Source organism: Thunnus thynnus, chromosome 6 (genome assembly GCF_963924715.1).
Source record: "Thunnus thynnus chromosome 6, fThuThy2.1, whole genome shotgun sequence".
In the NCBI taxonomy this organism is placed as follows: domain Eukaryota; kingdom Metazoa; phylum Chordata; class Actinopteri; order Scombriformes; family Scombridae; genus Thunnus; species Thunnus thynnus.
In genome coordinates, this window is record NC_089522.1 from 11,354,172 (window position 1) to 11,379,428 (window position 25,257).

At 41.2% G+C, this 25,257-nt stretch overlaps 2 protein-coding genes across 3 annotated transcripts; both read left to right on the forward strand.

Annotated features, from left to right (window-relative positions):
- The first annotated feature begins 86 nt into the window (after positions 1 to 86).
- Positions 87 to 13,942, forward strand: ifrd2 (interferon-related developmental regulator 2). 2 transcript variants are annotated; one of them, XM_067591683.1, is made up of 13 exons: positions 87 to 630; positions 1,803 to 1,859; positions 6,759 to 6,875; positions 7,147 to 7,231; positions 7,423 to 7,547; positions 7,809 to 7,966; positions 8,937 to 8,990; positions 9,389 to 9,567; positions 10,140 to 10,248; positions 10,530 to 10,664; positions 10,833 to 10,961; positions 12,150 to 12,242; positions 12,415 to 13,942. In XM_067591683.1, the coding sequence occupies exons 1-13, from the start codon at positions 588 to 590 to the stop codon at positions 12,493 to 12,495; spliced, it is 1,365 nt and encodes a 454-aa protein (XP_067447784.1). In that variant the 5' UTR covers positions 87 to 587; the 3' UTR covers positions 12,496 to 13,942. The 2 variants fall into 2 exon arrangements, with proteins under 2 accessions (XP_067447784.1, XP_067447785.1); XM_067591684.1 differs by lacking the exon at positions 1,803 to 1,859.
- A 681-nt stretch (positions 13,943 to 14,623) lies between these two features.
- zgc:136971 (S9 family peptidase) lies at positions 14,624 to 25,111 on the forward strand. The gene is made up of 22 exons (XM_067591685.1): positions 14,624 to 14,711; positions 14,986 to 15,112; positions 16,747 to 16,882; positions 17,169 to 17,244; positions 17,333 to 17,408; positions 17,738 to 17,850; positions 18,311 to 18,445; positions 18,642 to 18,733; positions 19,077 to 19,114; positions 19,208 to 19,329; positions 19,412 to 19,472; positions 20,202 to 20,296; positions 20,431 to 20,482; positions 21,461 to 21,564; positions 21,668 to 21,800; positions 21,940 to 22,023; positions 22,142 to 22,222; positions 22,662 to 22,750; positions 22,982 to 23,175; positions 23,305 to 23,407; positions 24,555 to 24,661; positions 24,771 to 25,111. Exons 1-22 carry the CDS (start codon positions 14,700 to 14,702, stop codon positions 24,868 to 24,870), a joined length of 2,130 nt encoding a protein of 709 aa, XP_067447786.1. The 5' UTR covers positions 14,624 to 14,699; the 3' UTR covers positions 24,871 to 25,111.
- The last annotated feature ends 146 nt before the right edge of the window (positions 25,112 to 25,257 follow it).

Below are 25,257 nucleotides of genomic sequence, written 5' to 3' on the forward strand. Positions count from 1 at the left end.
AACATGAGATCCATCAATGGAGTCTGGCGTCAGTTAGTTTTTTTTCCCGGAAAGGGGGATGCCCACAGAGCTAACCTGGCAACCCCGCCTGCCGGTCTGTTCAGTCGTTACTGAGGGGAAGATGGTGGACCTGGCGACAACAGCGTGCTCAAAACTCCGTCCCAAACACTTTGAAAAATACTTACTATCTCAACCTGGTATTAGATATAGATTACCTGGAGACAATCATAGATAATACATTGTGAAAACTGTTGAGGCTAGTGACTTTTTTCGCCACCGGACAAAATTTATTCCAAGATTTGAAGAAGGCGGAGAGTTGCAGAGCGCGGCGGTGGTTGTTGCTGTTTGTAGAGGACGCTAACCAGCGTTAGCCAAAGTGTCAACAAAAGTGTGAAAGAGGCTGGAATTTGGGGAGCTTTTTACGTAGCTGTCCAGATAAACCACGGAGAGCATCCAGCCGTCTGCTGCTGCTGCCTTCAGCTGTCAGTGTGTGAGGAGCTGACAGTTGGACTGAGAGCGGGCTAACTTTAGCTAGCTTACCTACAGCTAGCTTTGTTGTGAACTAGCTGATCAAAGCGCTGCTCGCGATGCCGCGGAGTAAAAAGGGGAAACGTGGCTCTAGTAAGCCGGGTAAGTAGCATTTATATGTGAAACAGTAGCTATCCTGCCAACTCGCCCACTAGCTTCGGGCAAGAAGCCAACAGAAATGTAATGACTGAATATGTCAATTATAGTAAGTTAGTATGAAAGTAGTTTTGGTATCTGTACCATATGGCATGAACGACAAAATAACAACCTATTACATTAACTTTAGCTACCTGTAAATTGTTTTGCAGCATGCCGTCTTCATCCATGTGGCTTATAATTGGTGCTTCAGTTTAGCAGCTGTGTTTTGACATTGATGTGAAAGTCACTCTGACACTTAAATGAGCTTATGTACCAGTTGAACAAGTGTCCAAGAAAATGTGAAGCATTGTTAAGGTTCACTGAAAGATTTTCTGCTACCATTCAGGACACTGGGCTGCTAAAGCTATACTTGTAGGGTTAATTTTAACCGCATGTTATTTTTAGCGGCGGTCTCTTGCCACTTAAAACCGCTCAGGTCGGTGAGAAATGTGTTGAAGAGGAGTAACCCAGTGCAACAGGGTCTTCCAGTACTGCTACACATGGATTGGCGTCGCTTAAGTTGCAATTAAGTTGCTGCTTGTTGAGTCTGACATAACTACACGTTTTTTTTTAATGTACAGTGTACAGTAGTGGTGCGAGCCATGCATGTGCCTGTAAGGGCGTTACAACCCTCTCACGTTTTAAGGAGTGACGCTGCTTGGGAAGCACACACGTGCATCGCCCAAATGCACACACACGCGTTTACTTAAGTCACTTTTGGGGTATTTACATGGACTTGTCATTTCTTGGAGACTTATTTTAACCCTAACTATAACCCCTACTTGCCTAAATCTAGGTTTTTGTCCCCAATTGCACAAGCCGTCCCCAAATCAACTGGTCTTAAGTCTGGTGTGTGTCCCTGAAAGTGACTTAAGTCATACACACACACAAAGAGAGAGAGGGACAGGAAAATGCAGAATTGTCCAATAGGAGTATTGTTTATTGTGCATGGGGAAAATTGAGCTCACTTCTTTTGTTTTCTTCTCTATCATGGTCATTCTTCCATCTCTCCCTTTATCCATTGTTTTTAATCTATCTTTCAATTCATTCATGCATCCGTCCACCATTCCTTCTACAATCTATACACCCTATCTTTCATTCATCCATTCATCCCCTCGTCCACACATCACGTCCAGGCTCTCTTCGTCAGGAGGTTCTTCAGCTGCAGCTGTCGGCTAAAGGCTCGCTGAAAGGTAACTCGTTACCCCTGGCCTCACCTTTGTGACCAACTTGAGGCTTGTTCAGAAGCTCTTGAACATCACTTCAGTGCATGCAGTAAACCCAGCAGCAACTCACATGCTTGATAACCCACCATGTGTTTTTTTTTCCAGCTGCACTGAAACGTTTTAACTCTTCCCATGCCGCTTACTTTATTGACTGACTGCGTGGCTTTACCACAGCCTCAGAGACACGAAAACACACTTCATTGTCTGGGTTTCTCCAGTCCTCATGCATGTCTTGAAAACCGTAAGTTAACGCTTCACATTCATGCTGAGATTGATGGCTGCTGTTTAAAAGACGAACATCATAAGACTATAAAGGAAGTTAATCCACATCGAACATCTGTCCAACCTGTTCCACTTACAGTCGGCCTCTAACATCCAGTCCTGCTTTATCGTCTAGTTAATTTGGTTGAAATCTCTCCAACTCATCCGTCCTCTCTTATCTGCGCCAACACAGAAACATTTGGAGACAGTCATTGCTTCCTGGGCTGACTTAATTCTCTCTCTCTCATGCATATGTGCACAAAATGTCCTGTCTGTGACATTTTTTATTACACTGTTCAAATCACCACGGTCTATGATATAACTGAGATCCAGTTTTAGTTGAACATTGTGACATCATTGCTCTTTGTGACTTTCCTGGTCCACACTGCCTAACCTGCTGCCACGTGTATTTATTTTTAATGCCTATATTGCCTATATTTGACAGTCAACAGTGTAGAGAGACAGGAAACGGAGAGGGAGAGAAGGGGGTATGACATGCAACAAAAGTCCCTGGCAGGAATCAAACCGTGGACATTGCGGTTATGTGATATGTGCAGTAACCATTAGGCTACCAGGGTGTCCCAATGTTGTTACATTACAGATTTCAGCTTTAATATACTGATTCCCAGTGTTTTCCTCCTAATGTTGTGTCTGTGTGTGTTCTCCATATCAGTTATTTACTTTATATATTGTGTAATTTATTCATTTTATGTGGAGCCTCTTTTAATTGTTTGTCTTTGTGGTTTAGTGAGACAGCAGCTTGTCTGGTGCTGTTCATGGTGGAAGTGATTTTATTTTCAAGACCCAGGTTTGTTCCAAGGTCTGTCTACGGAGTAGTTTAGTAGGGCTTTCAGTATTATAAGGTTGATAATCAGATTTTTATGTCATAAAATTAGAACAAATGGTGATGGGTGAGAATGAATAATGCCAAAGTGTGAAATTTGTTGTGTCATTTTCCAAACTGTTAGGGCAGTATTGCATAGGGAACCCCGCTGTGTTTTGCATTTAAAGCTTCTTCTACCAGGCCATGGCCAGGGCACTCATCATGCTCCCTCCCCCTTTTGGCTCAGAGCTCTGATTTGTCCGTCAGCGGAGCCTCTTCTTTTGGGACTGTGAGTGATTGCTATGTAAGCATAAAGTAGCAAAGTGGAGATGACACGTGAGTTGTGGCAGGGTAGCTCATACTTACCATAAATGAGCTGTGTGTGTGTGTGTGGCTGCGGGGGGGGGGATAACCTACACAGTGGCCATGGGTTCAAGGATGATGACTGGGAAATCACTGACTGATACAAGCCCACAGAGCACGTTATCTGAGCTGTGAACAGTAGATTTCTTAACAAAAGAGCCTTCAGGCTGTTTATTGCTGTATATTACATAAGGAAAGCAGGGTTGTCAGGGCTGCATTCAGGTTTATCTTGTAACAGTGAAAATGAATGAATGCACTGGAGTCCCTGACGTAAATGTAGTCATGTTAGCACAACAGCACCGTTTCCTTACAAAAAAAAAAGAAGAAGTTTAAAAAAGTTTTCTCTGATTTACCTATTTCCTGTGCTTGTCTGGTTTCACAGATGGCTGTCAGTATTGAAAAATGTAAATAACAATCACTGTCCACTAGAACTATAAAGTAGTTGATGTGATCATTTAATCTAGCTAACAGTTTTTTAGTCTAGCATATTAGTAACGCTCATAAAGTTCAATCTGAAAGCTTTTCGATTTTCCAGATGTCAACGTTTTCTACAGAAAAACAACTTTTATGATTTCCGAGTTAGTTGCAGACAAGAGGTATTACTTTGTATTGCCAGCTCAGCACATTAAGCACCCGCACATCCAGTTTTACAACTGACTGTGTAATATATTGATGTGGGTGAAAAGGTAGCTATTAATAGGAACACATCATGCAGCTATTCACTACTGTACAGTGGAGCTTTGTCATGGAGCTATTATCCAGCTGTTATCCAGTCAGTTCAGTAGTAAAATACATCTCAAGCAGCAGCCAACAGTAAGAGGTTCAGGGTTAAAAGCTACGATATCCAAACATCGGGTGTAACAAATGTTACTGCTACTGTCACCATTTTACCAGGCAGTAGCAATTTCAGCAGAAAAGAAAGAACTTTTAAATGATCGTCAGGTAAATTTGTCAGCCGAAGCAGAAATGCAGCAGCGTTTGGCTTGTAGCTGGAGAAAACTTCCACCCTGAAGCTCCACTTCTGCAGTGTAGTGAAAAGGTAGAAGAGAGGATCAGACAACAATGACTTTACAACTTTTCAAGTCAAAAGACTGAACTTGTAGCCCAGTTTACTCAGTTTACATATTCTGACCTCAAACAGTACTGGATCCAGTTTTTCTGGTTTTTCTTATTACCTGGACACAGCTGGACAAAGCAGTGATGGTGTTGCTAGTTACTGTATATTTATGTTAAGGCACGTGTTCACGTTAAGACATAAATATATATATATTTGTGTGTGTGTGTGTGTGTGTATAATATAACATAATACAACAAAGTAAATACATGTATTTAATTGAGAAAGTAACTAATTTTATGACTACAACCCCCAAGTTGCACTGCTGTAACAATAATAGTGACCTCTGGGTCACCTTAACCGACCTGGTTGACCTGAGAACATGAGAACACACACACAAATACACACACACATACATAAATATACATATACACATACACACACATACATACATATACACATACACACACATACATACATATATACACACACACACACACACACACGTATATACACACACATATATGTAGACACACACATACATACATGTATACACACACGCACATGTGTATACACACACACACGCACACACACACTGACCATTCTGGATGGTACACACTGGATGAATGAATAAATGAATGGTCACTCTGGTGACCAGTAATCCCACCAACAGTAGAAAGTCCTGAGCCAGCAGTAGTTTGAGGGTTAGCTTAGCTTAGCCTGGCTGGCTTTTACCACCCCCGTCCTGTTCAGACTCTGTGTAACAAACTGCCACACACACACACACACACACACACACACACACACACACACAGGGCAGAGCTGAGTGGAAACATGAAAATGCAAATTACACGTACTAATAAAACATCAAAGATAACAGAGGATTGCCTGATGTAAAAGTTATCTGCTGTTTCCTGCCATTATGTCCTGTGTGGGTGAGATTGATAGTAAAACCCAGAGCAACCACAAGATCCATAAAATGACACGGCAAATTTATAAAATACATTTAAATATATTGTAGTCATGATAGTGCAATAGGTCTGATATTATCATCTATGGTTGCATGTGAGAGTCACCTTGCATAGCTGTCATCACCCCAGAACACAACCTTGCTGGTGAGCTTTGTAAGTCAGAGGAGGAGGAGGAGGAGGAGGAGGAGGCGGCGGCTTTTCTTCATTTGTGAGAATCAGTCTTGTGTATAAACCTTTTCAGTGTCTCAGGAGGTGGTTCGATGCTTCATAGAAGAAGTTAGTCAGTCCTCAGTCTTGGCTTGAAGCTCTTGCTGAGGTTTGTAGATGACAAATTTATATTTGCCATTCATCCCTGTATGTGGTTTGAGTGAGCGTGTGTGTGTCTGTATATAAGAACTCTGGTGGTGTAAAGTTACTGACAAAAAAAGACAGCTGAGCAGAGTAAGCCTTACAGTCAGCTTCCCTAAACCTGCCATTACTCACCGCTGGCGAATGGAAGCTCTAGTTAATTTTGGCCGATTTGTTTTTATTTCACTTTAACAGTCAACCAGCTGTCATTTTGAGGCTTTTAGCATTTTATAGAAATCATAACTGACTGTTAAAAGTCTGTCCTGACATTGTACCATGAAAGCTCATCCAATAAGTCAACGCCCCAAATGATCATAGAATAGAAACAACCAAAAACTGACCAATATATGCTTTATTAAGGTGTCATTTGTTGTAGGGTTATTTTTTGATAGTTTATTTTTTGATACATTTAATAGCATTTCAGTAAAAGATGCTATTGTGTCATCTTCATTGCATTTCAGCTTGATAGAGACAATATAGAAATATAACAACATTTTGAACAATGAAGGGAGAAATTGACTGTTGCTGCTTAGTAAAACTGCTTTCTCATTTGGAAACTTTTAAATATATAATTATGACTTAGTGCTGCTCAATATTTCCTGCTCCTTGGAGCTTTTTTTGTACCCAGTCACTGCCCTAACAACTGCTTGTCAGTCCTCACCATACCTGCCACGATAGAGATACTCAGCATTGTCCAGACCAGCTGATTAAGTCACCTCTCACCCAGCAACAGTCACGCAGTAGGACTGTGGAGCTAACTTGGCCGACACCTACAGCAGCCTTCCTTAACTCACATCATGATTCATGAATGATTCAGTCACACACGCTGCATCGATAAAACCTGAAAAAGCTTTTATGTTAACATGGAGTCAAAGTCAAAACAGGAGTTTCAAGTTAAATATTTCTCATCTTTCTTCATCCAAATATATAATCTTTCTTGCTCTTTCCTTTCTTTCTACTTCTGTCCTCATATCCCTTCTTTCTCCTCATTATTCCTTCCATCTCACCTTTTTCCACATCTTCCTATTTTTTTTTTCTCTCTCCAGGTATTAAAAATGGGGTGAAGGGAGAGTCGGGTGCCAGTGACGATGAGCTGATGTCTGATATTCTCAGCCACTACAGCAGCGCCAGTGAAGGCACCTCTGTGCTGGACGAGGGCACAGGTTTGTACACAAACACACATGCTACGTACACGTCTTTAAGATTTGTTTATTTTAGATAACAGCCAAGGTAGAGATTCATCCACCGAAGGAAATAAATGCAACCTACCTTTTTATAATGCATTTTGATTCCCCATAGCAACAGTTTTTGAAGTGATAAAGTAAAACTCAACAGGAATTACTTAACATTTTCCCCTAAAATAAAGTATTAAACTTGCATACAGTTATGAAAATCCATACAAATCATTTATGTGCGTTGAATGAATAAACACAGGAGGTGAGCAGGTGGATGAGCAGACTGCCCAGGAGGAAACAGAAGACAAACTCAAACAATGCATAGACAACCTGATGGATAAGAGGTGAGGTGTTTTTTTCTTTCCTTTCATCAAATCAGTATAATAAAAATAGGGAATGTCAGGAAAGACAAAACAAGGAGACAAATGCAAAGAGACAGTGCAACACCAAAAGTAGGAAGTGATGTTACTGAAAAACCTTCCCATCAACACCTTACTCTCCTCTCTCTCGGACTCTGTTTACATCTCTCGCTCAGTGCGAAGACTCGTCTCGCAGCCCTTGAGTCGTTGCGACAGGCCTTCTCCTCCAGAGTGCTCTATGACTTCCTGATAGAGAGACGCCTCACTGTCAGTGACTGCCTGGAAAGGAGCCTTAAAAAAGGTGAGACAAAACAGAAGTGGCAAAAATGTAAAGAGCTGTATTTTACCATGATCATTATTTCTTTTGTGTTTACACTGTATATACAGGTGATGATACACACGTATATTTTGTATAAATTCATTTAGAGATCATTATAGCTTTGTCTTACCTCAAGCACTAGTGCTCAGTGTCTCAATGTGCAACATAATGTCATCATCGACAGTCACTGATAAAAAGAAATAATGACTTTAATTTCCTCCTCCTCTTCCTCCATGCGTCCAGGCGGCGGGGAAGAGCAGGCAGCAGCGGCCACAGTCTTCGCCCTGCTCTGTATCCAGCTGGGGGGCGGAGACGAGGCAGAGGAGGGTTTCAAAATGCTTCGCCCCATCCTCACCACCATCCTGATTGACAACACTGCCAGCATAGCAGCCCGCCAGAGCGTGAGTAAACGAATAAACCTTCTCTCAAGTCCTATAAAACTTTAGGATTATCCTTTACTGATAACATCTCCTAAAAAAAAAAAAAAAAAAGTCTAAAATGAAGAGAAGAGTATAACATGAAATGCATCTCTGCTCTGAGAATATTTATGTGCAAATGCCGGATCAAAAATGAATTATATGGGGCTGAAGCTTTAAACCCAGTCGGGAACATGACAATGAAAGTTGCAAAGTAACAACAACAAATCCAAAAAACATCTGGTTCAGCCAAGAGTTCGCTGAATGTGCATTCTTAAATTTCCCCCTCCCAGCTGACTTCACGCACTGTTGTGTAACAGCCAAGTGAGTCATAGATTAGACATTGTGTTAACAACATGAAAAGGAAATTCCACTGAAAAATGTTTGATACATCACTTCAGCCTTAAACTTAAACTTATACTCTGGTTGCGGTTGTTGAGCAATTTCTCTTTTAAGTGTCATGACAAACTTGTCACCTGCTATTTTCTGCCCACGGTATCAGTTTTAGAAACAAACAAAAGACTTAAAAACACAATGCTAGACAGAGTTCAGGGGACTCTTGAGGATGACTCTCACAATGTGGCATTAACAGCAGCCAATTTGGACCATGGGGTCATGAACTCTACCTATTGTTTTCTCAACAGTTGCCAAGTTGATGTTGAAACCAGTTTATTCACACCTTTTGAGCTTTTCTGAACTGAAAACATTAACTGATCAGGCAGGGTGGAATAACAATTTTAAGGTTGACCAAGTTGTCGGGAAAAGAAATCACATTAGGATCATGTTTGCAACCCTGATGCAGTGGTCTTATGTGTTCTTACTTAAATATTTCAATGTTAGCAAACCTCAAGTTGTGTTAGTAGTGTGAAGAGGGGTCACAGCTTCACTTTATCTGCACTAGATTCTGTTATGTTTTTTTGTTTTTTTTAACTTTTCTTTCATCTGTCTCCATCAGTGTGCCAGAGCTTTGGGGATGTGCTGTTACGTCTCTTCTGCGGAAGACGGAGAGGTGAGAACAATCCATCATGACGCTCACAATTCTTCAAGTCTGCTCTTCAAGCAGGGACTTACAGGGAAATATCTGTACCTCAGGGAAAACTGTAGTTTGACTGTTGTAGTAAGTCTTGACAGTAAGGATTAGTTCAGAGCTTTCAGTCCGCTCTTCATATAAACAGAAATATATCAAGCAACAAAAACCATCTAAAATTTCCCTGACAAAATCTAATCAAATGTGGGTCCAAGGCTCTCTTATCTGTTGGGATCTCGGATGTTAAATCATGACGTGATTAGTTAATTATATTTTGTGCTGGTACACATCAACAGTTTGTCTCTCTCACCCCTCACTGCATTTTCTCTTTTTCTCTCTCTCTCCGTTTCCCCCTCAACACCACCACTGAACTCTCTCAGGACTTGATCAAGTCTCTTGCCCTCTTGGAGAGCGCGTTTATGACCTCCTACCCCAACAGAGAGGGAACGCTGCCCACACCCAAACCTGGCAATGCAGGCCTCCACACCGCCGCCCTGCAGGCCTGGTCGCTGCTGGTCACCATCTGTCCTGCATCCAAACTAACTGTGCTGCTTGACCTGTGAGTGAAACAAACTCCAAATGGAAAAAAAAAACCCCAACAACTAATCATGCCAGAGTGTTGACATCCAAAAGTGTGAAAATCCTTTCTCCTCCCTTTCATGTAAATCCTCTTGCTGCAACTGAAGTGGATTAAAAGGGTGAATTCCATAATGCTATCAGTCACAAAAAATGCTGCAACAGCAAAATTCCTCTCACATGACGTGTGCTTGTCATGTCACTTGAGGGGAAGATGTTATGAATTCTGTCAGTATGTGGTATTTTCTGTGACTGAGAAGATCAGTTTAATGCACTTTTATGGTTTTGATCTCTCACATGATGGAGTTAAAGACACAAGTATCAGCTTAGTGTTTTTAGATTTAAAAATCACCTGCTGTGTAAAAAGCTTCGGATATGAACAAATATTAGAACAGCTGCTTAACAAATGAATGAAACTCAATCTGTGCACTTCTGCTTTCCTGATAAACATTCTCCGTTCTCAGTTTGGTTTAGTTCCGTTAAACTTGATGACATTTTAATAAACCATCAACAGTGACTAACAGTGATTCTCTGCCTCTGTCTCCCTCCCTGTAGTCACCTCCCCAAACTGCAGGCGTGTCTGCAAAGCAGTGACGTCAACTACAGGATTGCAGTGGGAGAGACCATCGCCCTGCTGGTGGAGCTGGGACGAGATATAGACGAGGTAAACACACACACACACACACACACACACACACACACACAAATAAACAGCTGAGTAGCTTTGAGAGCAGGCACACAAACATACTTATTACGGTTCATATGCAGGCTGTAAAACAAAAATGTGGTGAATCTGAAAACAAATGTTATGTAAGGGACAGACACACACATACTGCTGAAACACATGCATGTATCCATCTTTTACTATTACATTCATTAAAATGATTTAAAGACAATCCTGTTTTTAGTGTCACATTGTTGTCATTGGTGTGCGTTTGTGTGCAGGAGTTTGATGTGGAGGACAGTGAAAGTCTGTGTGAATGTCTGAAGAGTTTAGCCACAGACAGCAACAAACACCGAGCCAAGAATGACAGAAGGAAACAACGCTCTATCTTCAGAGAGGTGCTACATTACATAGAGGTATGTTTTTTTTATAGCTCTAGGTAACACGATTGGGCATGTTTGAAGTTTTGCAAGAAGTGTAAACATCACTGAAAGAGGGTTTACTCATGTTTCTCTTTGCTGGTGGAGATTTTTTCTGCATCACCATTTTGACTTTGTGACGTCTCCTTTTTTCGTCTGCTGCAGAATGAGGACTTCACAGACGAGAAGATCAGGTTCGGAGTGGAGAGCATTTACATCGACAGCTGGATGAGGAGAAGAATCTACGATGCGTTCAAAGAGATCCTGGAGTCTGGAGTCAGACACCATCTACAGGTCAGGAAATGCACTGAAGCCCACACCAAACTCAGTTTTGTGTGGGGTGTTTGTCTCCAAATCCAGCATTTTAGTAAATTTTGGCACATTAGAAAAGAAATGCTTATTTAGGTCCTTGGTGTGCAACATAAGTTTACATCTCAGCTAATTCAGTTAAAGGTAGAGTCAGAGATTCTGGAGAAAGATTGTTCAATACACATCAAACTGAGTGAATATCTCCTCACCGTCCACTAGCTGTCTGTTCTGTTTGTGCGCTGAAAAAAAATGGTGTTCATACACAGCACTGGCTCTATAAATGGGAAACAAAGTGTGTCAGACGAAGCCACACAACACTGCTCCAGCCAATCAGCAGGGGGCATTCGTGCTCATGCACAGTATGAGGGGAGAAGTTATCAGAGCAGCTGTCTGTGTGAGGACTTGACAGTCTCCTCTAGCCCCTGTTGAATGGTGGGAGGACTGGTGAACTGGAGACAGAGAGGCTGTGGCCAATTCACATAGAAAGCCTTTTCTCACGGAACAGATACGCTTCCATTTTATTAAAAGTATCAATCCGCACTGAATCCCAGAAAGTCTCACAGAGACACCTGGTGTTTTTTCACGCTCTGAGTCTGTTTCTGTCGCGTTTAGTGAAGCGTAAACTGAGCAGGCAGCTGTTTAAATCACACAAATATCCTGCTGTATATGTGTTTTGAACTTATTAACCGTATCAATGAATCAATAAGTACAAACACTGTTGATTTCTTCCTGAGGAGCTGACATGCAAACTGTTATGGTTCAGTAAGTGTCTGCGGTCAGTCAGCCTGGTGAAGGCAGTTTGTCCGACCGCTGTCCTCTCAGCTCCCCAGGAGCTGCAGCTGACAGAGACGCTGAACGCAGGTCGAGTGAGAAGTGGAGCTTCTGAAGGAGCACAAAGGGAGAGGAGTGTATTTGTTTGGGTGTCTAGTTCAAATATCAACTATCTCTCTCCAGAATGACTGACTTCACCTTTAAATACTGCATAATTTAGTAGATGTTGAGGGTGAAAAGTGGATTTATTGACATGTTTCACATCCAGCCTGATCTACTCGTGTTGTTCTCTCACCTGTGTCTGCAGACTGGAGGTCTCATGTTAAGATAAAGACGAAACTGTCAACAATCAGTTTGACCCATTCTCTCCTAATTTTAGTGTTTGTTATTGTTTTGGTGCAGTTCAACCCTCTACTGAGAGACATCTTTGGCCTCGGCCCTCCACTCATCCTGGACACTTCTGTCAAAAGCAACAAGATCTCACGATTTGAGAAGGTAACGGCGTCTCTTCTGGTTGTGGATCTCAATCCTGCACACCGGAACAATCTGACCTTGGAGTTTGTGTTTGCATTTTTCATTATTTTTATCCCCGTCTTGCATTTGCAGCTGCAGTTTAGCTTTAAATGCCACAAAATAAATAATAATAAAAAATAATTTTCTTCGACAGCATCTTTTCAACTCAGCTGCCTTCAAGGCCAGGACTAAACAGAGGAACAAGGTCAGGGACAAACGGGCTGACGTCATGTGAGAGAAGGAAAAGGAGGAAGAGGAGGAGGAGGAGGAGACTGGGATGGACTGAATGGACGAGTAAACGAGGGATTCCTTGAGCCGTATTGAGATGGAGACAAAACGATGCCTTCAACTCTTCAGCTGTCACACACACAAAGACTCAGAAAATTTTTAACAGGGCTTTTTCACTTGTGCTCTTCACCTGCAAATTAATTCAAATTAATTAAGACATTTATTCTTGGCTCTCACAGGAAAATCAAGTTTTTACCACCTATTTATGCAGAGGAACATTTTTTCTGTTCCTAGCAAGCATCTGCTGTCGCTCATTTTTGACACAAAATTTAGTGAATTGCAACAATCCGCTGTGTTGAGTGTTGTTGACAGTATTTCCCAAATACCAGGTGGATTATTAACAACGCTAGACTTCTTTTTATGTGGGATTAAAACTACTTCATTACACAGTAGAGAAGAAATGCGATCTTCTGGAGTAAGAAACCAGAAAGGTCTTTTATCAATTTTATCAATAAAAATACAAAGTAAAGTATTAAGTTTCACTGTAAGAATCAAACATTTTGTAGCTTTATGGTACATTTCAGATCTGTGGAAGCCCTCCATGTTAGCGTTACTGAATTGGTGCTGATGAGTATCGTAATGATTCCTCATTATTCCCTGAGTCGTCCTCTGTCTTTTACACACAGAGAGGCTACTCCAGCTGCCAAAACCAGAAAAACTGACTTTACAAACAATGCAACCTAAATGAAAATGTGTGTGGTGTTTGCGTGAGAAGTGTGTTTTATTTTTTATTTTTATTTAACATCATGGAATAAAACACTTAACATATAAACAAGAAGATGCCTAATTAAAAGAAATGAAATGTCATCTTTCGTATTGATATTTTTTTGAGAGGAAAAATACATTTTAACCAATTCTGGTTTGTAATTTATTAAAAGAGCAGTACTGTGTGATTTTTAAGAAACTTAAAAATGCTAAGGACTGTTTACAGATACAATAATGGGATGAAGATGACAAAAAAGAATTTCTGTGGGGTTTTTTTCATGTATATTTTTAATGCAGGTTGGTGGGTCACAATCTTATCCATGCGTATGTATTGCAGATATACTGTACAAAGGGATTTATGGTAAGATGTGTACTCGAATCATTAGATGCATTTGAATGATTTTCCCTCTGACGAGCAGTAAATACATACAGGCCACTAACCAGAGCTGCTGATCAGAAGTTTGGTCGACAAAGTTAGCGTCTAAAACACAGTGTGCTTTTGATCGTGGCAGCACTACCATTATTTTAATTTTTAGTGTTTTGATTATTAAAAAAAGCACACCACTGGGCTGCCTGGAAGTTTCAGTTTCTCATCTACCGCCTGACCAAACTCTCTAATCAGCAGTTCTGGTGTTCTGGCACATGGACAGAAGATGGATCAAATGAAATAAAGAGTATTTGAGCATTCACTTTGTGTCTTTTGTAATTCTGAATAGTTTATTCTGAAAGATGAGTTTTAGGGAATAATTGATGAGTGAATACACCAGTTAATACACATTGTGAAATTAATGTGATAGGAAGTTACTGAGGACAAAAACTAATTATCAATGATTGGAGCAAACTGTTTAAAAATGTCAAAAAATGTTCTGCACCTACATTAACCTTTTTCTTCACTCATGAATTGAAAACAATGGAATGAAACTTTTAAACCCAAGTAAAAGCATACAATAAGCTCTTTAGGTGTCTCCAGTCTTTCAGGCAGTCAGGGAAATATAACAACTTGATTGCTGTGTATTTTTCTCAGAATTAATCATCTCATAACCACATTACACTGCAGATAAAACTGCTTATCATGTTTCCATTCAAACCCTGCAGATCCTGCTCTGCCAAGCAGTTTGTAATATTAAAACATCATTTTAAAGAGTCCTCCATAGATTTGGACTGGAGACTAAATTAATCTTGAACCCACAGGAGAGAAAACATTGGTGTGTGAAAATTAGCATAATGAACATTTAATTGCTGAAAACTGGTACCTGAATGTTTCAGAAGTACATTAAAAGTATATATATACTAGAATATGTAAATATCAGTAGTAATAGGAAAGTTAAGTCACAAATATGAAGAATCACATCCACTATGGTCATCTGCTGCCCCCTTGCGGTCGCTTCTATCCACTACACCCCTCTAAACTGAACCAAGTTGGTATCGTCCATTCATGAACGCAACATGGAGGCGCTGGTACTGTTGAAATCATTGCTATGAAATGTTGAATCAGGTCCGGAGGAGGCGATGAAGTCATTGATAAAGACTAACGTGGATAAATTCATGAACGGAGCTGCAGTAAAGCGAGTCTGATTTAACCTGCGAGCAGCTGCTGACGGGAAACTGTTGGTTTATGTTGGTGCATGATGCATGAGTCTGCACTTATCTGAGCTGCCAGTGTGCACTGACTGACTGATAGTTTAGATCTGTGTTTTAATGTGAACTGTTTGTGTGTGTGTGTGCACGGTAGCAGAAACAGATGGAGGCGACACAAATCACCGGGGTGTACGGAGAGGTTAGCGGCCTCCCCACGCCTGTTTCCGCTCATGTGAGTGAGGAGCAGCTGCCGGAGCTCCGGATGTACACTGTGACTGCAGGTGAACTGCTGCTCACACACACTCACACACACACACACACACACACACACACAAGCTTGTGCAGCCTTGTGTAGCCTTGTGTTAAATATATCAGTGGCCAACTGTTTGTGCTACTTTTATTATAACTCATGATTACTTAATAATGGCTGCAAACCAGTAAACCATCTGTTCGCCTTGATTCTTGTCAGTTATGTTATTGTTGTGAAGTTATAGTGAAATCTGCTCTGAAACTACATTATCACATAACACTGATGGGACTATGAGAAAAAAACCCAATGCAGACTTGATGTTCACTGGGAAGTTTTAACAGTCTATTGATTTTTATACTATACTGTGCAAACTGATCAAAACCAATGGCTACCTGAAAGGAAATAAGACATATAATATCACATGATTTGTAGTTAATAAGTCACAGAAGCTTCGCAAAACCACCGGTTTATTCCTTTAAAGAAGGGGTTTAATGGAAAACAATCCTTGTCCATCCTTGGTGGGTTGTTTTTTTGCAGTTAGAGATAGTTTTTGAAGCATGAAGCTGCTACTCTTTGCTGCTTCACTGACTTTTTGTCAAGATAACCCTGAGCAAACCGTTTTGAACTGTCTCTCAGTGTCTCAAATGAAAAAACAAAACAAAACAGATAATCAGTGTCTAATTTTTCTAATTCAAAGACTTAATAATACTTCTAGATTTATCAAATCAATCTGTAGGTAGGACACCTTTAATGCAGTACAATTACACTATATCAGTAAGAAGCATCTACAATTGAAATAATTCTTCATCTGGGGAATATTAGTGTCCACAGTAAACTTCCTGCACATATGAATGTGTTAATTTGTTTATTTATTTAAGTGACCATAAGAAGACTTAACCTGGAAGTGATGAAAAGTCAGAGTCACCAAAGTCACTGGAAATCGTCCTCTGGGAACAATAAATATCCCAATTAAATTTCATGACAGTCCAACACAAAGTTGCATAGATCTGTCTTTCCTCTCATAAGAATGTTAACCTGAATCTTCAGGTGAATAAAGAAGAAAACGAAAGAGCTCCTCCCCTGCTTTGACTTCAACCAAACTGAGTGTGAAAAAAACACTCTTAGTGCGGCAGTAATGGAGGATACTCCAGCATGTGTTTGGATTTCGTGACAACCTGCTGGTCAAAGTCTCTCTGCCACTGACACCAGCGATCCAGTCTTAAGGGTTTAAAAAGGTTTACAGAGTAAATCCATCTGTCTCTGGATGAATGCCATTCAAACTGACTGTTGCTTATTGGATATTGCACAGTACATTGGATTGTGGGTTCAGGGAAGGACAGTCATGTCATCTTCATAAAGTTGCCGCCAGTTACCACTCATTCAAGTATAAAGGCACTTTAAATAACCATAATTGCATGTGTGCCAACATACATGCTGATGCACATATAATGTAATTATGATGAATCAACATTTCTGTAATTATGATCCTTTAAACCAGGAAGATTACCAGACATTTTCTTGCCAATGTCCCAAAATAGAACAGAAACACATGGATGTATCTACCAGTTTGTGTCACTCTTGTATCACACATGTGGTTTAATGAAATAATTGAGATAATTGAGCTCCTCTCCATTGGAAATGACTACTCACTGTATCCACATCCAGAGTGGAGTCAGAGCGACCTGGTCCGAGGCTCCAGACTGCGCTACCTGCAGCAGTGGACTCTGGTCGCAGACATTAACGACCACAAGAGCATCAGGACTATCCTCCCCCCAGGACCCTGCGTACCTGTGTCTGGAGAGTAAGTACACACGCATGTACACACGATATTATGTAAAGGTTGGTAGGTTGTGTGTAAATAACCCTCAGATTTACTGGCCCTTCTGAGATTAAAGATCAACCTAACAGCAGCTGAAAAGCTTGTTTTTGCTGAACGTCTCCCCTTGCTGCGGTGATGTCGACGTGTACTCCAGGGTGTGTCAGTACACTGTGACATCACTGACCTTAAGTTACTCTTTAATTGAAGCCAAACTGAACACAGTCTGACATAAACATGTTTTTTTTTTTATATCTCCTCTGCTCTTCAGATTACTGAGTGCACGGTCTCTCATTCGAGGCCTGAGGGCCGTTGTCAGGGACGCAGGTGGACACCAGCTGCTCGAGGTGAGAAACACGGATTGCGACATTCTCTAAACATCTGTGCTCGAGCGTTTTGACAGACTGCTGTTGTTTATGGTTGTTTGCTGTTTAGATTTGGGACCATCATGGCCTCAGGAAATGCCTGAACCTGACTGCCCTCAACAAACATGGCAGAGTGTACGATGACGGTGAGATGGACGCAGCATATTGTTTACACACACACACACGCGCCCCCCCCCCCCCAAACAAGAAAGAAAATCTCCTGAATCAACATTAAGTGCTGACTCTTTAACTCAGTGGTTTTCTCTGAAGCCTGTTGTTGATATTTTTGCTCCGTTAATGTTCCCCAAATATCAGCACATAAACAGCTCATCTAAGGACCAGTCATGCCAACCTATGATGTCAGTTTTTTCCACTTTTGTGCAGTATGTGGGCTGTTGAGCCCTTGTATTATTGTGTGTTCATGTTTTTATATATACACTTATTGTGTTTGTTTATGTGTGTGTGTGTCTCCCAGCTCAGTTTGGCTGTTTGTCATGGTCGGAGTGTGAGAACAAACTTCTTTATGTAGCTGAGAAGACCAAGAACACGTCAACAGAAACACATGATGAGGAATCTGCATGGGGGAAGGTATTACACACACACACACACACACACACTGACTTGATGGTGTGCTTTAAAATGAATGACATGAAACTACAGCTGGAACAATTCGACAGAAAATTAGTCGGCAACTATTTTAATAATTGATTAACTCCTTTTAATCAATTTTAAACAAATGATAAAAAATTGCTGGTTTCAGCTCCTCAAACGTGAAGCTTTGATGCTTTTCTTTGTCATACATGATAGTAAACTCAATATATTTGGGTTTTGGACTGTTGGACATATGAGGGTGTCACCTTTGACTCTGGAAAGTGACATTTTTCACAGACGTTTTATAGACCAAACAATGAATCGATGAATTGATAAAATAATCAGATTAACTGATAATCAAAACTGAAAACTGTTTGGATGTCATTAACAACACTAAAAAGTGTTTATGCATACATGTACTTTATTTTTGCTTGTGTGTGATGTTGTGCTCAAACAGGACAGGAGTGTGTACTGTGAGGACTGGGGCGAGGCTCTGACCAATAAGAGCGTTCCGGTGGTTTGTGTGGTGAATCTGCAGAGCGGCACAGTCAGCGTGTTGCAGGGCGTCCCGTCCGATGTCTCACCTGGACAGGTGAGGACAGAGATGCTTTCAGCCACTTCACATCTGACACTGCAGGATAATCTATGAGGCTTTATTGATTTATTGATGTCTACAGATACATACCAACAGTAGTCCTTTCAAGTTATTATGAATGCTAGTTGTGTGGATGTTTTTTCTATAAATAACATCTTGTGTGTGTGTGTGTGTGTGTGTTTTTTCCCTCCAGGCTCTATGGGCTCCAGGAAGTCAGTCAGTGTTTTTTGTCGGTTGGTACCATGAACCCTTCAGACTCGGACTGAGGTTCTGCTCCAACCGCAGGTTAGAGAGCTGCTTCAGTTTCTGACTCAGCCTGTGTCTGCATGACAAATAACAGCAACTGAAATAGTCAGAAATTAAATGAAAAGTTTTTTTTATGTAGCCCAAAATCTCAGACTCAGAGGGCTGTACAGTCTTTACAACTGACAACACTGATTTGATTTGGATAAGTAAAAACACCACAGAAAAATACTTAATCAAGAAAAAATCTACCATGAGGAAAATATTTAGTTTACTGGCATCATGTGAGAAATAGTTTGCGGGGATTGCAGGCCTCAAACTACCCAGTGGAAATGAATGTTTACAGTTTAATTTGGTGTCTCTTTCTCTTTAAACTCTGTTTCAGGTCAGCGTTATTCAAGCTGGACCTGGATGGACACTGTGGTGAGCGTGTTGCCTTTTTTCTCTGTGTTAATGCTTCAATCTCACACACTTTCTCTGATCCCTGTACTTTATGTCCTCCTCCTTCCAAACCAGAGTGTCTGTCGGGGGACAACCAGTCAGTGTCCTGTCCCAGGCTGAGTCCAGATGGGTCCACACTGATCTACCTGCAGGGCCGAGTGTTTGGTCCTCACAATCAGTGCCAGTGCCTGCAGCAGGTAGTGTGTGTGTGTATATGTGTGTGTGTGTGTGTGTGTGTGTATGTTCCTTCTGTTAACAGCAGTTGTTCATCCTTCACAGTTGGACCTGAAGAGCAGGAAGACGTCAACACTGTTGGATGTTGTCAACAGACCACAGACTAGTAGGTTACACACAGTTTTCTTTAAAGGATTCTGCTTTGAGTTGTACAACAAATGTACAAAATCTATAAAAGGAACTATTAACTATTACTATTCACTATTAAATAGTTTTATGGTGTTTATATTGAAATGATATCAGAGTTATCAGTCATGCAGTTTTTCCCATTCATGCATGGCTTTACTTTGCATGCAACACTACATTATTGTTCCTTTTCCTAACAGCTCCGTTCATGTCATCTACATTCATGATTTGAAAGTTCTTATCCACAGCAACATTCATGACTTCTCTGATAGACTTTTTATGTTGATGAATGTCGTGTTTTTGCTGTACCTGAGGTTAATTCAACTCCATGATTGTGTGAAGCTGGTAATTCACAAATTAGCTAAAACTGGCAGATGCACCAAAAGCAAAAACAAAACAAAACAAATATAAGAAGACCTTAATGTGCACTGTGGAGTTTTCTCGTATACATAACGTTTGCATCCAGTGTCTCCCGCCAGATTGCACCGTGTGTATCCTTGAAGCCCAACACACATCTATGTGTTTACTTCCCCATAAAACATTTGCAAAGTTGAATTTTTTTCATATTTTAAATTGTGCATTGTTTATATCCATGTTTACCAGCTGCTGCTGGTGCATTGTTGCGTTTCTTTCCATGTCGCCACCACTGACTGTCCATCTGAAACCAGTGCTGTTGAAAGGTGAAATTCTCTCTGTCTCTCTGTTTCAGGTGAGTTTGCAGGTGTGTATGAAGCTCTGGCGTCTGGCTGCTGGTCCGCCGACAGTCAGAGGGTCGTCTTCAGCAGCGCCTGCAGGAACTGGAAGGTAAACACACACACACACACACATTAAATAAAAAACACCTACAACCCCTCACACAGATGTCTGCAAAGTCACAGACTCCTCATAGGACTCAATCCACTCCTCCATGGTTCATCTACTCTCTCCCTCCCTCTCAGGATCTCTTTATGGTCGACAGAAGATCAAAGAAAGTGTCCTCCCTCTCTGATAGTAAGAGTCCATCCTCTCCTCCGCCTCCTTCTCCTCCTCCTCCTCTCTCACTTCTGTCCTCATCTCACTCTCTTCATTTCCCTCCTCCTCCCCCCTCTCCTCTCTCTTCATCCTCCCCCTCTCTCCTTCGCTTCCCCGCCTCCTCCTTCCTTCTGTTGGCCACCCCATTCCTCCACCATCTCCTGCTCCACTTCCTCCTCCGCCTTTTCCTCCCTCCTCCTCCTCCTCCTCCTCCTCCTCCAGCTGCTGATGCTGCTCAGCTCTTTCCTTCTCCTTTATCACCTCCTCTTCCTCCTACTCCCCTCTTCCCTCCTCTCCCACCTTCACCTTTTCCTTTTCATTCACTTCCTCCTCCTCCTCCTCCTCCTCCTCCTCCTCCTCCTCCTCCAGATCCTTTTCCTGATCCTACTCTCCTCCCTCCCCTCCCTCCTCCACCCCTCTCATCTTCATCATCTGGAGCACAAAAGAGAAGTGGAAGGTATGACACGACCAAAAGACTAAATGTTGTCACCAACATCTCACCAACCAAGTACTGAGCACCAAGGATGACTTTTATATTTTTGAGATGTTTATTGTTAAAAGTGCTGAGATGAAGGTTTTACTGCAGAGCTGAATGTTGTTACACTTTCCTCTTTTTCTTACAATTAGCGGGCGGTAATTTAATTTTAAATGATTTAATTATAAGTGAAATAATTATATTTCAATTATATTTCATTATATTATATTTTGCATCTTCTGCACATCTTCTGCACATGTGATTTGGATAAATAAGCGCTGGACATTATATCAACACCTGTGTTATTCACTACAGGTATATAATTTTAAAACCCTTTTAAAAGCCTTCAACAGATCTTTATCCCTGTGTGTTCGCCTTCTCTCGTTTCTCTCCTGTGTCCTGTCTTTCTTTCATCACTTCTTTCTCTCTCTTTACCTCTGTCTTTGTTGTTTTCTCGCTGTCTCGCTCCCTCTCCTCTGCAGGTCCCTCTGATCTTTCCAGAGTTTATGGCAGCTGGAAGCTCTTGACAGTCCAGAAGGACCTGATAGTCGTCTGCTGCTCCAGCCCCAACACACCACCCGCTCTGGTCAGACAACAAACCTTTTTAAAAAAGATTAGTTTGAACAAATATTACTTTCAGGTTATTTCTTTCTTTTATGGACCACATGTTTGTGTGTGTGTGTGTGCAGAGGGTGGGTTTCCTCCCTTCGGCAGGTGAGACTGTGAACTGGCGAACCCTGCAGCAGCCCGTCATGACCTTTGACTTCCGCTGGACAGTTCTAGATGTTAAACCTCCACCAGCAGAGGACAACACACACTACTGTGAGACACAAACAAACATCAACACACACAACAGGTCAAAACGATGAAGCTTACTGTCACTCCTGACTTGTTGTGATGTCAAGCTCCTCTTACTTTTCTGTGTCTCTGTGTCTCTTTGTCTTTGTTTCTGTCTCATCAGCTGGTTTAGACTTCGGGGCCGTCCTGGTTAAACCATCTCGTCCCCTTCACGAAGCCAAGACACCTCTGGTCGTCTTCATCCATGGTCTGTGCTCATTTGTGTAGTTACTGTATTTCTGTTTACAGGACAGAAACATAATGAAACATATTATTTAATTCTTTGTATTATGAATTTATTTTTTATTTGTGTTTGTTGCCTCCAGGTGGCCCGCACTCCCAGTTCCCTGCAGAGTGGAACTGCACCACAGCTGGACTGGCTAAACTCGGCTTCGCTGTGCTCATGGGTGAGATGTATGGGATTAAATTTGAGTCATAATAATCGAACAAAATCTCCCAAAAATCAAACCAAAAATATTAAATTGAAAGTGAAAAATAAACTGAAAGCAAAAATGTGACCTAAATGCAAAACTTAGGATAAATAATCTAATCTAATTTTGCTTTTTTGATTGACTCAGAAGCTCATTTGCATTTTATCTCAATTTTCCTCATTTCTTTCTGTTGCTGAAAACATTTTCGGAGCCCTAGTTTACTGTAGAAGTGGTTGGTTGATTTCTTTCTTATGTAAAAGGATCAAATTTGCGTGAAAATAGTTCAAACCAATATTAAATCAAAATCTATCTTTTTTGGTGAGACTGTTAAAAAACTAAAACAGTCCTCTAAATTCACATAATCAAAACCTTTGGTGTTTATTCCTGAAATCCTTCTCTGTGTCTCTCTATCAAGTGAACTACCGGGGATCCACAGGGTTCGGCCAGGACAGCATTTTGTCCCTGATTGGTCAGATCGGAAGTCAGGATGTAAAAGATGTGCAGGTACTGACTGTTCCTCCTTCTGAGTCCCGGTTTGAATCAAGTTTGCAACAAATCTCTGTGTAGACAACATTGGTGTAAAAGTATCTTCATATCAGCATATCTCAGGAGATGAGTTTTGACAAATAGGAAGGAAAAAGAACAAATTGTAACAAGGTGGATCCATAAACAGCTCAGTATCACCTGGGAAAAGTCATAGAAAATGATTTGCTCTGACTCACTGTCTTTACGCAGAGGGCCGTGCTTACTGCGCTGCAGAGTGACATTACACTTGACTCCAAACGCTTGGCCGTGATTGGAGGTTCCCACGGCGGTTTCCTGTCTTGTCATCTGGTTGGTCAGTACCCAGAGTTCTACAGAGCGTGTGCGGCCAGGAACCCTGTCATTAATGCTGCTACTTTATTGGGCACCAGTGATATAGTGGACTGGTGAGAGACATGACTTAACAAATCATCCACACGACACAGACAAGCTTTTCCTCCACTGTAACACATCCAAACCACTTCATAGTTTGAATCTTCCTCTCTCTATCTGTCTCTGTCTCTCTCTCTCTCCAGGCGTTACACCAGTGTGGGGTTGCCGTACTCATATGACCAGATACCCACTGCTGAAGCCCTGGCTGCTATGTTAGAGAAGTCGCCCATCACACATGCAGCTCAGGTCAGACACACACACAAACATTTTTAAATACTGTCTTTTAATCACAGTGTACAAATAACCAAAATCGCTGCATGATTTGCGGTTCAAAAAACCCTTTATTTATCTTACACTGGCTCTTTATGCAGCCCCTCAGTTCAGCCTCTGTCTGAAAAAGGCCGTTTTAGCTCCGGTCCTTTTCAGGGCCCTCCTCCCAATGAGCCCACTCTGTTCTGATTGGTTAGCGTCTGGAAGCTTCCCCTTGGTAGACTTCTGGCTCTGGCTTTACGTCAACAAACAGTAGTAGTAGGATTTTACTTCTTTTTCTCGTTATTTACTGAAATGGAAACTTCTCAAAAACATCCGTAAATGTTCGAGCACGAATCTGATCTGAAACATGAGAGTGGACAATGTGAACAACACATGGAACAACCTGAGCACAAAGACTATGGAGTGGACGGCTGTTTGCGGACATGTGTGAACAATCTGACGTCATCACGAGGAGGAAGTAGAGGTAACTTTGCAAAGGAAGTGTTCAGAGCAGGCTGAAGCCCAGGCTTTTGACTTTCAGGGAGCATTTTTACATACGTTTGCCTCAATTTTTGGAACTTTGACTGTGTTTAACAAAGACATCCGGCATCATAACAGTATAAAATAACAGAAAATCCCAAAAAGCATAATATGTCCCCTTTAATAACAAAAGTATAAATCTAAAACCCCACATGCAGCCTCTACAGCCCGCACTGCTCATTACACGCCAAACTTTGAAAGTGTTTATTAAAGATAGTGATAATGTTGCTATTCTTACAGCCTTATCAGTAGTGCCACTTAAAAATATAGTTTGTCCTGGTTGGAAGTGCTAAAAGAAAGACCAAAAAGTCAACAATCAAATGCTTCTCCTTTGGTATTTCTTTTGTACAAGTGTATTGTAATTGTAATATTTTGACTCAACCTGAATTGGGATTCATCCAGTGGCAACCAAGAAAATTCACATCAAATTTACATGGAAATCTAAGCATTCATTTTCTAGACACAGGATCTTATCACGGACAGCGCTAGCACTGGGGGAAAGGGCCAGTCAGTTTCATAAAAGCACATTAGTTGTGTAAGTAAATATACTTTTTTTAAAAAACAAAGAAACTACAGAACTTGTGTGTGTGTGTGTTTGTAGATCAAAGCTCCAGTGCTGCTGATGCTGGGAGGCAGAGACAGGCGAGTGTCTCCTCACCAGGGTCTGGAGCTCTATAAAGCGCTGAAGAGCAGAGCTTCACCTGTCAGGTAGAACACAGGATACATAAAATACACCACACCCTGTTTGTCATGAAGTCACTTATAATTGTGACTATTAAGACTTTAGCCGTGTTCATCGTTCTGGTTGTCTCTCCAGGTTGTTGTGGTTTCCAGAAGACGGACATTCTCTGTCCAGAGTGGACACACAGGCCGACTGCTTCCTCAACACGGTGCTGTGGCTGCACCAGCATCTCTGAACGCACACAAACAAACAAACACACACACAGTGCACAGTGATGAAGTTTTGATGGAGGAGTTCTGCTGCTGAACATCATCATAAAAGAAAATAATTGGGTTATTATCACAGCAGCTGTCAATAGTAAACACACCGCTGCCTTTTTAACAACACAACACACACTCTGTATGTTATTATGTACTTAATTTTGTAAAAACATTTCCAAATCAAAGCATGCAATAAAGAATACTTACAAAACTGAACTGATGTAAAGATTTTGTCATGTCTGGTTTGCATAGCGTTACATATAAAAAAGCTTTCGGCACAATAATTAAACAAAAAATGTATATTATGCCTCTCTTCATCTGCAAAGATCACTACTTAATTTTAGTGCTAAGTTACATCTGCA